Source organism: Rhinolophus sinicus, linkage group LG17 (genome assembly GCF_036562045.2).
Source record: "Rhinolophus sinicus isolate RSC01 linkage group LG17, ASM3656204v1, whole genome shotgun sequence".
In the NCBI taxonomy this organism is placed as follows: domain Eukaryota; kingdom Metazoa; phylum Chordata; class Mammalia; order Chiroptera; family Rhinolophidae; genus Rhinolophus; species Rhinolophus sinicus.
The window spans coordinates 4673461-4690802 of NC_133766.1; the positions used below are offsets into that span (position 1 = coordinate 4673461).

At 36.7% G+C, this 17342-nt stretch overlaps 2 protein-coding genes across 2 annotated transcripts in view; one reads left to right on the top strand and one right to left on the bottom strand.

Annotated features, from left to right (window-relative positions):
- The window catches only part of LOC141569370 (uncharacterized), a 310830-nt gene that overhangs the window by 126809 nt on the left and 166679 nt on the right, over positions 1–17342 (bottom strand). The window contains exon 4 of the mRNA XM_074322325.1: positions 12615–12685. The gene's annotated coding sequence lies outside the window, so the exon portion shown is untranslated. The remainder of the gene's footprint in view (positions 1–12614; positions 12686–17342) is intronic.
- Positions 10272–17342, top strand: part of MROH9 (maestro heat like repeat family member 9) — a 41368-nt gene continuing 34297 nt past the window's right edge. The window contains exons 1-2 of the mRNA XM_019749900.2: positions 10272–10322; positions 12765–12844. Coding sequence (XP_019605459.2) covers positions 10272–10322; positions 12765–12844 — 131 coding nt within the window. The remainder of the gene's footprint in view (positions 10323–12764; positions 12845–17342) is intronic.

Genomic DNA, 17342 nt, shown 5'->3' on the forward strand with positions numbered 1-17342 from the left:
AGGTTTCATGTGTGTGTGTGTGTGTGTATATATATAATGTAAAAAAGCAGTGGAGAACAAGGCATAAAAAGGCACTAAATAAATGTTGGTTTCCTCCCCTTGATTTATACTATTCATCCAAAATTATGTATTGAATTCATACCATTTGCCAGTTATGGTTTTCAGAATAAAGACACAGAACAGAAAGAAAATCACAGCAAACACTAGAAATGGATTTGAAAAAAACACCTTATCTAAATTCTCCTTGTCTAAAGAGAATTCAGTTTATTTGACTCACTCCCTCCTGGGGGCAGCTGTTGAAATTTTAGACACAATTCCCAGGAAGGACTCCAGCACTTGAGGTTTGGAATCTTAATGCCATTTTGTTAACAAAGCCATCCGTCCCATAACATAGGTCTTGAGTTTTGTGAGCTCATTTAGTTATTTTATTTTTTTTTTTTTGCTAAAAGCTGATGCCAACCCAATGGGTCCACATACAGACAGACAGGGTCTGAAACCCTTTCTGGGGGTAATGGGCTGGAGAGCAGCCACTTTCCATTGTGTCACCTAAAGGTGGAAATTTCCGTTTTCTCCATTAACAAGGTGAATTTCACTTGCCTTTTAGGCTTTCCTAGTGTTAACGTCTGATGTCTACAAGTTTTATCTTTAGTGACACCTAGTGGCTCCATGTTGTAATAAGAACACTGTTCAGCTTTGAAGCTTTCTCTGGCTAAGGAACCGGCCAAGAGGGGCTAGGGTTGGGTTTGTTGTTCATCTTTACACTTGTTACATAGTCATGTGAGAAAAATGATTTTGTATCACGACCATTCAGATTCTCCCACTTCCTACTTATGAAACAGAATTGATATGTGTGCTCCCACATCACTGATGGGATGTCAGAAATCTCTGGACGAGAGGTGCTATGTTCTTTCAAGTGGTTATACTTGCGAAACAGCTCTCTTTCCCTCCTTTGGAAGCTATAGAGGAATTACAGACTAAAACTGTGGGGAAGAGAAACAATGTCAAAAGTTTCTTACCCTGGCTGGAGTAGAGACACACTATGCAGATATTTAGAGAGGAAGAAGCCAGTGATTCACATTTTTTTCTGTCTGGTTTGAACTTGTGATTACTTAAAAGCAAAATGAAAACCAGAATTTGACATTCCAGATTTGAAATCCATTTCAAGATCATTTTATCACAGGCCCAATTGTGGTTAAGCCGTTATTTATCTTACTCTTGCCTTTTGTTTTCTCTCCACCCATAGATTATAAAAAATTGGACAGAGTCAAATGAATTCCCAGAGAACAGAATTCAATCCGATATGACTTTCTTCTTTCTTCCGGAGTTTTAAATAGAGACAAGCACAAAAATAATAGAGCAAACACTCATATGTCCATACTTTCTTTAATAAAATAAAAAGCTGGTCTTTTCCCCTGCATTCCAATCCTATTCCCCTAGCACTCTCATGCACATGATACTTACCCTCCCAGCCCATGCTTTGTAAAAAATAATTTGCTTTCTACATATGCACTCATCAAAAATATTATTCAGTATATGTTTTACTTATATAAATATTATTGTACTATAGGCATCATTCTATAATTTGTTTTTTATTGCTATTCATGTGTAGGTATATAATTTTAGCTCATTATTTTAACTGCCGAGTTCCACTATATAAAAAGATCACAATTTATTTGTCCATTCACTACTGTAAGATTTTTTTCCAATAACTTTTTCCTGTTAAAAAACAATGCTGTACTAGTACTTTTGTAATGGTGGAGTAGAATCTCTAAAAATTTGTTCTGCCATAAAAGCAATGAGAACACTGGCAAATTGTCAAAATCAACTTTTTCAGGACTCGGGGAATTAACCAAAGGCTTGCAATCATCTAAGGAGTGTTTATTCAAAAAAAAAGGCTAAAACCCAATAGTAGCTGTGAAAATCAGCAGCCTAGCCATTGCTAAACAGGGCAGAATAGATTTATAACTCCCCCCAAGTTCTCCAGGGAACTATCACCATCTGATTTGCTTGTTATCTCCTTGAAAAAGTACCATTCACAGGACTTGTTTTTACTTTACTTGACTCAAAACTCTTCCAGTGCAAACAGCTCTATTCCCGGAGAATTTGTCAAAACGAAGCAGTGGCAACTGTTTCACACTGCAGCTGCCTGAGGTTGGAGCAAACAAGAAGCTGGCCAAAACCTTAAAAGGAAAAATTGGGGAATAAGAGGCCCACAGCGGGCTTTGAAAACTGACATATTCCTGGAAATCTAGAAGTCATGCACATGTGCAGGGGTCTGCACATGCCAAGAAAAAACCTGAAAAGGTTCTAATCTCTCACCTCTGGGTACCCTTGAGATTCTTTGCAATTAGGAAACAAAGACTAATGCAGTGTTATAAATTGCTGGAAGTGTAGAAACCATTCCACGACACACACACACACAGATCACCTTGGCAAGGCTGGAAGACTCATCGGTTCAAAGCCTTTAAGGAAATCTGTCTTATCAATAGCTAACTGAACAGAGAATTCAGTGGTGACATGTGATAAAGAATATAATCTTATAGAACTAGTCCAGTAAAATCACTATATTCACAAAATAAAACCATCATCAACAACAAAAACAAGCATAACAATGAACTCTAAGGAAGGGGGGCAATATGATTTCCAGAGCTGCCGCATTATATTATTTTACATATTCAGATTTTAATGAAAATTATGACACATGCAGCGAAAAAGTAAGGCATGGTCCATATACAGGGAGAAAAAGCAATCAACAGAAACTGTCCCAGATGAAACCAGATGTTATACTTACTAGACAAAGACTTTTAATAAACTATTACAAACATAGTGAAAGAACTAAAGGAAACCATGTCTTTAAAGCACTAAAAAAAAGTATAAAAACGATGTCTCTCTCACCAAACAGAGAATATCAAAAAAGAAACACAAATTATACAATATAACCAAATAGAAATTCTGGAGTGAAAACTATACTAGAGGGGCTCAACAGCAGAAGGAAAAATCAGCAAATTTGACAGTAAGTCAATTTATGTTATCCAGTCTAAAAAGCAGAAATAAAAAAGAATGAGGAAAAATAAACAGATCCTTAGGGATTTGTGGGACATCATCAAAATATGCCTAATATGAGTCATAAAAGGAGAGGAGAGAAAGAAGCAGAAATAATATTTGTAAAAATAATGACCAAAAACTTCCTGAATTGGATTAAAAAAAGAAAAAAGAAACCCTAACCTACACCTACAAGAAGCTCAAAGAGCATCAAGTAGCATGTCTAAAGACAAAGAGAAAATTTTTAAAGGAACAAGTGAAAAGCAACTCATCATGCAACGTATTGTCATAACATTAACAGCTGATTGAGCATCAAAAACAATGAAGGCCCGAAAGTAGTGGGATAGCACATACAAAAGAAAAAAGATGTCAACCAATATTTCTCTATCTGGTTATCCTTCAAAAAATTATGCTTCAAAAAATAAGAAAAAAATTAAAACATTCACAAACAAAAAATAAGGGAAAATTTTGCTATCATTTCTGCCCTGCGAGAAATGCTAAAAATATTGCTTGAGGCAGAAATGATAGGGTATTAGACAGTAATTCAAATATACACAAAGAGAGAACTTCAGTAAAGTTAACCACATAAATAAATATAAAAAGTGGTAGAAATGTGTGTTTGCTGTATTCATCTGTCAGATTTAAAAGGTAAGCGTATATAGTGATTATAAAACTGAGTTAATGATATTATAATGTAAAAATGTATACATATTATGTGTATATGCATAATATTTATTATAATAATATCACAAAGGAGAGGGGAGGGAATAAACAATATTAGAAAAAAGTTTTTATATACTATTGAAATTAAGTTGGTATTAAGTCAAACTACATTGTTTTACACTAAAGTTTGGGAGTTTTTTAACTTTTTAAAAAAAATTTTTATTTAAGTGTGTTTTTCCAGGACCCATCAGCTCCAAGTCAAGTAGTTGTTTCAATGTGGTTGTGGAGGACACAGCTTGTGGCCCATGTGGGGATCGAACTGGCAACCTTGCTGTTAAGAGCACCGCGCTCTAACCAACTGAGCTAACCAGCCGCGCCAGGCCTAAGTTTTAATTGTAATCCGCTGGGCAATGACTAAGAAAATAATTCAAAGATACATAGTAAAAGAAACAAAATAGCAAAAATAAAATACTGGCTAAAAATATACAAGAGTTTAACAATTGATGAAATTCAAGTATTGGCAAAGGTGAAAAGAAACTGAAACTTTCTCATCCCACTGAAGAAAGTATAAATGGATAGAGCTATTTCGTAGAGCAATTTGTCGAGACTGAAAACCTACAACCCAGAATTTCCAGTTGTAAGTCCACAGACTAAGAAACACTCGTACAATTTGTGCACTAGGAGACAGCATTCTTTTTATAAGATGTTATTCCCATTCCATAAAATTCACTAGACATTTCTATTTACTATAAAATTAATAAAAAATGGAGGAATAGAGAAATACAAAGACAGAGAGAAATCTAATAGCAAAATGGTATTTCAGTAGTTTGTATTTCCATGATTCCAAGGGAGATGAAACATCCTTTAATATTTATTGATCATTCAGTTTTGCTGTTTGGTGAATTTGCTATTCATAACCTTGCCCATCTGCTATTGGTTTGCTGAACTACGTTTCAGTGCTGGTAACACACAAACCAGAAGTTTAGTAACAGGCGAGCATTGCAGCTACCTGGGCAAGTCAGTACTTTCTAGGCAGGAATGACACCCATTCCAGAATGGAATCTTTTAAATCTATGGTTGCCATGACAAGTGACAACACCTCAAAGGATTCCTTTGGTTGACAGAGTATTTTACCTCTGACTAAGAGGTGAAAATACTTGAGATCCTCTGCACAACCCTGCCTTGCCAATGATTACAGAAAAGTCACACACAAGTAAGTGATTTTTCTCCTATTCATCCTTCAGTCAGTCAAAAGCCTGTCTTCTTTCTAGCCTTGACTACTTTTCTTAGTTTTTGTTCTGTTAAAAGAAAGAAGGATGGATATCTTAGAATTTACCACCCCATGGGCTCACCACTAAAGTTCTTACCAAAGAGTTTATCTTTGTTAATTAGTCTCCCAACTTCATGTCTATTTTCTTTTTCACCATCGGACTACATCCCGCCTAACTTGTAGACATCTTGAGTACTTATGTTAACGGATGGCAGTCTAACCCACCCATAAGGTGACAGCCACCAATGTGTGGTGTCACCCCCTGCACTCAAGTTCTAAAATTGAACTCCCCTCCAGAAGACATTTCATTTTCCTCAATGAAGCTGGATTTTAAGGAGTCAGAAAACAGAAAAATTCCTCAGGTAGTGAAAAGTTCATGAGACTAAATAGTAGTTTAAACATCAATTTTAAAAAGTTGGTCACAATTTATTTATTAAAATAAATCATACACATGTAAAAACACAGAATAGCACAAATTGTACCGGGGGAAATTCTAGGTGTGTCCTAAAATTTCTTCATGTATCTGTTTACTCCTGTGAAATTTTTAACTGAATTTTGCCAATGACCTAAATGACCTTGGGAGAGGATTCTGACCCTCAAATGACAGCAGTCTGTAATGACAAATTGATTCCAGCCATGTGAACTAATACTGAATCCTATTTATTTAAAATCCTAAACAGAGCGTGACCTTCTGACCTACAGAAACTGTCAAATATTAAATGGGTTTTTTCTAAGCCACTAAGTTTGTGGTGATTTGTAACACAGCAATAGAAAATTAATATGATCTACATGCCATGTAACATAGTAGCATCAAAATTAATAAAGCAAAACAAAACTTTAAGAACATTACTACTACTAATGTACTAATACAAAATACTCTTTTGCAGCATTAGTAGAAGACTTTTATTCCCCCCTGTCAGCATGATATCAAAGGGTTATAAAATACATAGGAGCTCAAGACACTCAAGATATAACAGAGACAGAGGTAAGTATGTTGTATGTGTGTGTGTGTGTGTGACAGAGACCCATATATCAATCTCTGTCCATGAAAACGAAGAACATATCTTTTTTTTCTAATGCCCATAAAAAGATATATTCATAAAGGATAATCCCATATGTTAGGCTAGAAATTTCTCTATAAATCCCAAAATGTAGAAATCACAAAAATAGCCTCTGATCACAATGCAAAAATAAAAGGTGAGGGGGGAAATAATAATGAACTTTTGAAACAAATTTTAAAAACCCTTCTATTTTCTTTCTTTTCTTTTTTTTTAAAAAAAACCCTTCTATTTTCCATCTAAACTCTTCCATTTTAAACAATTCTTGAGTCAGAGAGGAAATTAATACAGAGATTACAGAATACTGATAATGCTACATATTAGAGCCTATAGCATACAGCCAAAATGAGGCACAGAGAAAAATCCACAACCTTAACTACTTAGAATAATAAACCAGAAAGAATGACAATAACTGAATCAAATATCCAAAACAAAGTGAGAAAAGGAAGAAAATAAATTCAAGGAAGACAGAAAGAAGGAGGCATACATTAAAGACGAAGCTGAATTCTTGAACTTGATAAGAGAAAAATAGTAGGGTTAACGAATAAATTCAAAATCTGATACTTTCGCATGATAAGGACTCTTCCCTTCTGTGATATTCTTTCCAAAATTCTGTATTCCCAGTCTAATCAGAGGGTAAAAAACAAACAAACAAACACCAGATAAATGCAAATTGAGGAATAGTCTAGAAAATACCTGACTGTCAATGTCATCAACAAGGAAAGATTGCAAAACAGCTACAGATCAGAGAAAATTCAGGAGACATGATAATTAAATTCAATGTGGAATTCTGGATTGGATCCTGCACAGGTAAAGGACATTAGTAGAAAAATGAATGAAATCCAAATAAAGCCTATAGTTTAGTTAATAAAATTGTAGCAATATTAATTTATTGTTTTGACAAATGTACTATGGTTATGTCATATGTTAAGATTAGGTGAAACTGGGTGAGGGGGCTGTATGAGAACTCTGTTTTATCTTTGCAACTTTCCTGTAAATCTAAAATTATCCCCCAAACTTTAAAAATTATTTTTAAAAAATAATTACAAAAGACATAGAAAATCTAGACAGAGTAATTAAAATGGAAGAAATAAAAATAACCATTAAAGGGCTACCTCATCAAATAAACAAACAAAAACATAGCAGGTCCTGAAGGTTTGATAAGGGAATTTTATCAAACATATCAGTAATTGATGACTCCAACTCTAATTAAATAATTTTGATAACACAGAGACATTTAAAAGGCATTCATTCTTTCCCATGAAGTAAATAACTCAAAAATATTTTAGACTTTTCTTTTCTCATTTTAATATATTTTATTTCTTTCTATTTTCTAATAGTAGTGGATGGAATATCCAAAAATGGCAAATAAAAGTAGTAATGATGGTGATCTTTGTCTTGTTCTTTAATCAGAATTATTTTAATTATTTTCTTATTACATCTGGTTCTGGCTTTTGCATTTACATATCACATTAAGAAATTAACTACTTATCTATTTTATTAAGAACTGTTGTCAATAAAATAGATTCAAAACTTTATCAGAATATTTTTCCTCAACAAAAATTATCATATGAATTTTCTTTTGTTTAGCAATTTACATTGAGAATTCTATTGTAGGTTTTTCTTTTATTGAACCATCTTGTGTGTTCCAAATAACTACCACTTGGGTTATAGTTCATTATTCTTTTAATGTGGTTCTGTATCCCGTTTGCTGATATTTTTAAGTGTTGGTCAGTAATATTAATAATGAACTTGTTTGAAGTGTGTGTGTGTGTGTGTGTGTGTGTGTGTGTGTGTGTGTATTGTGTTGGGCTTTGCCATCAAGGTCATACTAGTTTCAGAGTTTAGGATATGTCCCCCTCAGTGATAAGAGATTAAGTGTGTTCTCTTTTAAATAGTCTCTTTCTTCTCCCTGACTAGTAACTGGTCTGCAGATTGGGCAGTCCATTGTGAAATGGCACCACATGGTAAGTAATACTTTTTAAGGACATTAATGTAACTGAAATCTCTTGGGGGGAAAAAATAACTTGTTCACTTTCTCCATTATAAGGCTGTAATAATTAATGTTTAAAATACATGCGTGTGGATGAAAGTGGGGAAAAAAATGGTAGTTTGGTTGAAAACTGATTTTAGCTTTGTTTCCCTGCAGTCATGTTCTTGCTCACCCTCACGTGCCCCTGGAAATGAACTTCAACACTAATTCAAAAGGCTGAAAGTTTTGATCCATCCCACTATTTGCCAACCCCCCCATCTCCTGACTGGTCTGCTACAACAGCCTCGTATCCTTCCTTCCATCATCCCAGTGGGAATTCTTCCCACCAAACTATGTCAGGAGTAATGACCAACAGGAAGCAGACAGAAAGTCATGCTGTGGGCAGACCAAATATATATATTAATATATATATTCCCAGTTCACGACCACAACCCCAGAGAAATAAGGATGAGCAGAGCAGAAATAAGGATGTGAGAGAGGGAAGCCCCTTTCCCACTCCAATAATAGTCAAAACAGGTAATGTTTATATGGCATTTATAACATATTAGGCATGCTCTGAGTGCTTTAAATGAATGATTCATTTAATCCTCACAACAGCTCTATAGGGTAAGGACCACCCTGATTCTCACTTGGCAAATGAGGAAACTGAGACAGGAGGTGACCTTCCCGTGATCATATAACTGCTAAGTGGCAGAGACAGGGTGTGAACTTATGGAGTCTGGTTCCAGAGACACCGATATAAGCACCAAGCTATACTACGTCAACCCTGAAACCAAGAACCTTGCCTGCCCTGGGAATGGATTATAAGGTTGAAGATTTTAAATACACAGGCTTCAGTATTAATAATAATGGTGAAGCTGCATCAATAACCCAAGGAGATGGAAAATTCATGTCATCCGACTTAGAGGTCCAGAAGGGCGACAGCGGTCTAGGGAAAATAATCTACAGAGGTTGGCAGACAAGGGACGGCCAGAGCATGGTGGCAGCAGTCACAGAAAACAAACAAACAAACAAACAACAACACAGGATTATTTTCTACTCTTCTCAGCCAAAAGAGTGTTATTAACGTCCCTGTATCTGGGTATCTCTCTCTCTCTCTCTCTCTGGAAGGATGCACGAGAAACCAGCCACAACAGCAGACTCTAGGATGGGAATGAGGGCCTGGGAGCTGGAGGTAGTGGGAAGATGTACGGATTCTGTCCACTGTTCACCCTTCTGTACTCTGCATGTGTGCATGTGTGTGCATTACTTCTTTCAATGTTTAACTAAATAGGATATAATGCTTTAGAAGTTCATTCAAAGAGATGCTTCTATAGACAATCTAAGTTTCATTGCCGGGCCCAACTATGTCTTTCTACCTAAATCTGTGCTATAAGAACAAGCACAACTGGAAGAACTAATACGGAGAGAGCACAGTGTGGTTACGTGGGCTCTGGTGGCTTCTGCAGTCGTGGAAAACAAGTTAACTATCTTTGGGGGTGGTGGGTGGCTTCCTTCGGGGTGTAGCCTTCTTCTCTCTCAACATTGGGCCTTGGCCAGGTTGGTGGGGACATGAAAGCATCAGCAGCAGCAGCAGCATTACCTCAGGAAGGCGCCAGCACACATGGGAAGCCTAAGAGGGAGGGCACTGGATGTACATGCCCTCAGTTCAGATGCCCCATCTGTCCCCACTGTGTGATATGTTGCCATTGTCAGAGAAAGGAGATATTCTGGTGATCTAGAGATGAAGGAAAAGGTACAGACTCACGGAACATCCTAGAGGACCAAGCCCACGGCTCCCTGTGAGTATTCCCAGAATTGTTTGGGAATTCCGAGAAGAGAATTCAAATTCCCTCTGAATGACGATTATTATGATAATCCCATTACCCCCCAAGCTACGGTGGCATCAGAAACACACATAGATGCAGTGATTTGACACACCTGAGACTTAAAGAACTAGTCAGATTGGCACGGCTCCAATTTTTCTGGCCAACAATGACGACAGGCATTAACAAAAATGCCATCGATATATGATATGTATGAAAAGCAGATAACCAGCTTAGAGAAAAAAGCCAAAATAATAAACACGGAAGCTGACGGTCCACCACACTGGTCCTTGTACCCAGCATTAGGAAACACATTACAAAGGACAGATTCCCAGGATTGAGACCATTTTATCATTTCCTGTGGGTTTTAAATGAAAATCCATAGCAAATGAAAATGAGATAAAAGAGAACTTAGCCCCAGAATAGAAGTTAAAGCCAGAATGACGATCATACCGCCCGGAGGAGGCATTGAAGAATTTCTAGGAACCCTGGTGAGCGTGTTACATATTCTGAACAATCACAAAAAGCCTAACTGGAGAAAGCAGCTGCCATTTCTGGCTAAGTCCTATAACTTCCCAGAATGATGTCACTGGAGAACCAGTTTACATAAGCTAGCAACCCCGATGGCTTATCAACGCGTGTGCTGGCTTTTTGCATTAGATAAACATTAGCTGTGATATGGCACAAGTGACAGCATGCCTACGGCAAGGAAGGGAGATGCTGCAAACCGGGGAATCAACAAAAGACGTCAGGTGAAAGTAATAGAGCAGAGCACTAAGCTGGTGATGGACTTGGAGCGACGAATTTGGCTCCACGAAGAAGAGAAGCTAGCTCACAAAGGCGGAGCAGAGGTCCGTGCTAACTGCAGATCAACTCAATGACAACGGGCTGCTGTGCCGGGAAGCTCCAGGACTGAGTGGAAAGAGTTCCCTTGAACAGGGCTTCGCAATCTTGGCTGTACACCAGAATCGCCAGAAAGGCTTTTTATTTATTAACCCTGATATCTAGTCTTGAATACAGACCTATTAAACCCACATCGCTGGAGGTGTGGCCTAGGAATCAAAACTCAGTATTTGTCAGCCCCTTAATACACTGCCAAGCTTGAGAGCCAGTGATTTAGCTTTGAAGTGTCACAAACTGATGTCCAAGGACTCTAAGCCCAGTAAAACCCTGATCCGTCAGAAAAGTTGCCACTGAGGCAATAGCCCCAGAGAAATTGCTTATACAGAGACAGAATGCTCAGTTAGTCACTGCCCAGAGAAAAGGGGACTAGGAAATTTCTGGCCAAATTGAATGAAAATGGCGACAAGGACAAAAATGTCTTATTTCAAAATAGACAAATCACCACTATAGTTCCAGGTTACAGTAAGAGTTGTCTGCCTTATGGAAGGTTTCATGTTCTATTAATAATAATAACATGCTTTATGCTAATAAGCAACTTAGCCAAGAATTATTCTTTCACGACTAAGTAAAATCATGTTTGCTGTCGTTAAGAATCACTGGTAGGTATGAATACAAACATTGGAGAGAAAGGAGAATGGGTTCTCTGCCACCATGCAGTCTGAGCACCGCCCAGGGGCAGGGGGGTTAGACCACGTGCTGTGTCCCCAGAAGGTCACGATGGGATGCTAATGGTGAGCAGGGAAACGCCATTTTGGGGGTCAGACCCCAGTCAGGAAATTTATCTGACTGTCTTAGTCAGTACAGGATGGTTTAACAAGATACCACAGACTAGGGGGCTTGAGCAACAGAAATCTGTTTCTCACAGTCCTGGAAGCTGGGAAGCCCAAGGTCAGAGTACGGAAAATTCAGTGTCTGGGGAGCGTCCGCCCCTCTGGGGGTTCAAAGAGCACCTTCTTGCATCTTCATACGGCGGAGAGAGACTGAAAGCAAGCTCTCTCTCGTCTCTTCTTATAAAGGCACAAATGCCATCAAGGGGGCTCCATCTTTCTGACTTCATCCAACCCTAACTACCTCCCAACCCCCACCCCACACACACACACCATCACAGTGTGGGTTAGCTAGGCTTAAACATATGCTTTTTGAGGGCACACGTGCAGTCCATTACAGGGACTGCATGGACGGGCATCTGGCTCTATCCATCGAGGTGGCTGGCATCCCACAGGGGCAGAACATAGATGCCACAGGACATGCGATGCTGGAGTCAGACGGGCAGCATTGAGCAAACAGAGGGCCTTTGCAGGGTGACTAGTATCCTGGGGTAGGCATTGCCTGTGCATTAGAGGAAGTAAATCCCCTGAGAAACAGTATTACACAGCAGTACCTGAAAGAGAACTTGGGTCTATTTCAGAAGTAGGGACTCAGAATTTCTATCCACAGCACCAATGACTATGACAGACAGTGACATTGCAACAGAGGCTCAAATGAACACGAGTGGGGGGCACAGAAGAAAAGAGATGCTCTGCTATTAGGCTTTCTCGAGTTCTCCAGTTTCTTAAATACAGAACCGGGAATACTTGATGGAATCCCATTGGTGCTCATGGAGAAGCTGAAATAGTTCTATTAAACAGCGGTCCTTGACCTGTATGTGGCTCTCTTTCTATAGAGTTTAGACTTCAGTGAGGTTGGCTTAAGTCACGCCGCTGGTATTTTTATAGGTAGACTCCTTACTGAGTAGATCGCACTTCATAGTTACACCGTGACGTACAGAAGGGCACCCGGTAAAAAGCATTCCTCCCAAATTTTATCTGAAAATGCTAATTATACACGCACAATGGTTGGCTGTAAAAGGACAGCACGTAGTGTCGTGGAGCTTAACTTACAGTTTGCCTGGTCTCAACACTTCTGTGAACTCTTGGGTTTATATTCCGGCCCAATATGGTCGCTGCAGTCTCTGTAGAAGAGAGAAGTACACATATGTGATGAGTCTCACAGGTCTGTTACGGATTCTTCTCTTTTCCTGGTACTTACAGGAGCATACGGCTCCCAGGCTATGGGATGCATACATCAGCATCTTAAGTCATCAAGCCATGATCCTGTCCATAAACTCCAGGTATCGTAAGCTAATTCTTTCTTATTTCCTTGAATGAGTATCTTTAAAATGCAATAGAGAAAAATCACAATAAAAAAATGACTCCAAACTCCACCACCCTTACTTCTTTGTTGTGTTCTTTCTCAATCTTTCTGTATCACATGGACCACTATTGTGCAACAGCTAATGATTGCAGAATCATAAGCACATGGCACACTCAATTTTCTGTCATAGTTTTCATTTTGGCATTTTGTCTTACGTGTTTATTCTGCCATGTAGTCATATTTTCATTTTAACAGCAGTATAATAGTCCCCGATTTTAAAACTTTCTAAACTATATTTTACCAAGATGGTGATCATCGTCTTTGTACGTAAAAGACTATATCATCTCTTGAATGCTTCTTTGAAATACCCGTCTGTGAGGGAGGTTACCAAATGAGATGGCAGACAGCCACGAAAAGGCCCTGGTGCGGGGTGGGGATCCGATTGGTCGGCAGAGCCATTAGGTCTACAGGGAAGACCCACCAGGACCTTTGCTGAGGCCTGCCATGTGCAGACTCTTCCCACTGATGACCCAGCATGGTGGGACAAACAACTCCAGTGGGTGACGTGGCGTGAGGAACCCCCATCTGCCTGACCAAACCGTCCTTGGAACTTCCTGCAGTCCAAGCCTCTTTCCTCTCTCCCTTCCTTCTCCCTTCCTCCTCTCCTTCTCTTGGAAACCTCTTGCACCTCTAAGTCTTGTTTTGGCATCTGCTTCCCCTAAACCAGAACTCATGAAAATGGGATGATCCCTCTTCGAGCGTTCAATAAATACTGTCAATTGTTGTCCAGAAGAAATGCACAAATAATAAATGCTTGTTTAAAGCCTAGTCACCTAAAAGATTTACATACATTCCGACTTTTTTCTATTTTACTGACATAATAGGTTCAAAATGTTATCTCATTGTTTTTTTAATTTGTATTACTTTCAATACAAGCAATACTCAATATTTTCTATATGTTTATGTATTTATTTTCTATATGTGGAAACTCTCATCTTCTTTGCCAGTTTATTTGGATTTTAGTGGTGGTATATATTTGGTAGGCGTCTCATGATGTTTTTTTAAATTTTATCCTCTTCTGTCTTTTTAGAATTGATTTTATAGTCATAGTCTTTTAAATTTTTTTGTATGATAGCTGATAAAAAATAAATTCTACATTTCATTTTAATGTTATATTCAATATCTTCTAGCTTTTTGTTATTTGATTTTTGTTACTCTTTAGTTTATAATAATTGTTTTTATTTATAAACTAATTTAATTTATACTTCACAATTCCATTACACAGAACTGAATTCAACAAACTTTGGCCCATGTTTTTGCAGCTCCTATTTTTGCACATCCTTAGAGTCAATGTTTCTTTTTCACATTTTTATATTGTTGGGCAAAAACTCAAAAGAGGAATATTGGATAACATGTAAATATTTTAGGAAGGTCAAATTTCAGGGTTTATAAATGAAGCTTTGGTGGGAAACAACCACGCCCATTCATTCATGTATTGTCTACAGTGGCTTTTTCATTACAATGGAGGAGATGGGCAGACAGAGGCCAGCAAAGGCTCTTTTGCTTTCTGGACCATCACAGAACATGTTTGCTCACCCTTGAAATGGATAATGCTTATTGAAAATGCTCCATTTCCAAAGCCATGTTTAACCCTTTGAATGTTTTTTTGTATGCGTCTGTGTAATGGAATGGTTATGGGTTTAAAGGGTTCTGAGCTGTTCAAGATTTTGACAGTAGTGGGAGATATGTGAGCCTCTATGAGTGATGAACTACACACACACACACACACACACGAGCATAGCACAGGTAAAACTGGGGCAATCTGAACAGGATCAGTGGATTGAATCAACATCAACATTCTAGTGATGGTATTGAACTACAGCTTTTGGAGACTGTTACCATTGGGGAAAGTTGGGTGGAGTGTATAAAGGGTCTAGTAGTTCTTACAATAGCATGTGAATTTACAAATATCTCAATAAAATTTTCAAGTGAAAAAAAAAAAAAGAAAAACCAGCTTATGGGATGGCATTTTGACCTGACATGAAAATTCCTGCCACGATAAATAAGTGAGACATTTGGCCTGAAATAGGGAAAAACAGTATTTGCTATTCCTATGTTAGGATATTCTCTAGAATTTCTATTCTATTTCATTCTTTAGAGTTTTATTTCAGTGCTACCACTGTATTCTTTTGATCTACTGCTGTTTTGTAATAGATTCTATTACCTGACAGCTAGATCTTCCGCATTTTCTTGATCTTTTTCAGCAAAATCGTCTATGACAGTCCTTCCAATTTATTTTCCCAAATGAAATGTAAATGTGTTTTACCAACTTCTGGTGAAAATGTTCTGAAATTTGAATTGCAATTTCAGAGTTTGCGAAATAATTTCAGAATAATTGGCATTTATAAGTAATCTTCCTATTTGTAAACATATCTTTCCAGTTATTCAAGTTGTATGCCTCCCTTGAAAATTGGAAGCATGTTCAATATAGATTCTGCACATTACTAAACTAATTTCTTAGATACGCTGTATTTCAGTTTATTTTTCATTTTATTGTTTGGAAAGCAATTACTGATATACTGGAATGCAAGTGGCATTTGGGGGTGGGATTATATTTGACCTGTGTTTGATTGAGCTTCCTGAACTTTTTTTAAATTAGATCATGTCTTATTAGAAAGACAAGACACGCTAACACAATATTTTAAAATAAGAAATTGAACCCTTATGTTGTTCCTGTTTTTCACAAAAATACTTACACTACTCAATTAGCAAAATGTGCATTCTTGGTTTTAATAAAACCTTCCAAGGAACTATTTTAGCTTTTTTTCTTAGAAAATGATGTTGAGATTTATTAAATACTTTTTCAGGTTTGATTAAAGAATTATTTTATTATTAAATCTGTTAAAAGATATGTATCGATAATAGTTTTTAGAATATTGGGTCCCCTTTATATTCCAATGATAAACCACGATTGGTGGCATTATGCTATTCTTTTCTTATTTTAAAAAATTACTGTTCTAAAAATTTAAACTTTATACTCATAAATGAAATTAGTTAACATTTTTGAGATCATCTTTTATTATAACTCGGTTTGAATAACCAGATCCCTGATTTCCACTGATTGGTGATTTTTCTGGATTTATAAACTCATTTATCGTTTTGGTTTGAGGGGTGTGTGTGTGTGTGTATCTTGACTAGCTGAATTAACTAGAATTACACCATGATGCTACAAAAAAAGAAACAGCAGTTAAGCATGAAGACTTGGGAGTCAGATCAGCTCCCCCATTCACAGATTTTGTGATTTTGATGAAGTTATTTAACTTTTCTAAGCCTCAGATTCCTTATCTGTAAACTAAGGGTAACAATAGTATTTACCTCTTGGGGTTGCTGTGAAGATGTACAGAGATAACAATGCATGCCGAACAGGTAAAATTCCTTGCACCTGGTGTTCAAGCCCCCAATATCAGGGCTTCTTAACCTATTTTAATATGTGGGGAACTCTTACCCACAAAATACACATAGACATATAAACAAAATTTGCATCTTATTTTATAGGGTTCATGGAAAGGTAGACCCTGGATTAGAATCCCCATTTCATATTTTATTTTAAAATTTATTTGTCTACCTAAATGTTTTTAAAATGTCCCACATAATATTTCTCCTTTAAATTTTTTTATTCATTATAGATTTTGCTTTTCATATTTTGGTCAAATATTTGATCCATAAAGATTCATGCACGTTATATCTTCATGTATACCTGTATAATTTAATAATATAAGTTAATTTCATTTGTTTCTATTAAACCCATATAATAGCTGACTTCTCTTTTTGACTAATGTAGTCTTTCTAAATTATTATTCAGTTTCTGCTTCCTCTTTTTTCTTTTTTAAATGTGTATTTAAACTTGCCAGTAAGGATCATCACACTTATGATTTCTCACTTTTCTCATTTTATAATGTATTCAACTTGGTTATGCCCTTCATTTATGTGTTATATTTTTTGTCCTTTTAAAATCTTAACATGCTTAGTTTACTATTTTTCTCTCATTTTAAATGAGAAAAACTCTTGATAGTATTCAAGTATTTTTAAGTACTTTGAATCTTCTAAGTTTAAAAATAGACTTCTCATTGTAATTATAGAATGAAACATATCCTTTCATATTTTAAAACTTTCTATGGCTAAGCATATGATAAACATTTGTCAGCATTCCATGATTAGCTAAAAATATAATCCTTGTTATCTCATTTAATACAGTTTATTATATGTATATAAGTGTAACTCCTTATTGATTACATTTTAAAACCTCTTCTTGTGCAGAATTTTCATTTTTACCTACCTTATGCTGGTAATTGAATGCTTAATCTCTCCTATAACTGTGCTTCTATTTCTCCTTGTGTAATAATTTAATAACAATTATTTTAATAATTATATTTAATAATCTATTAATTTTATTTCTATGTGATTTTGGATATTTC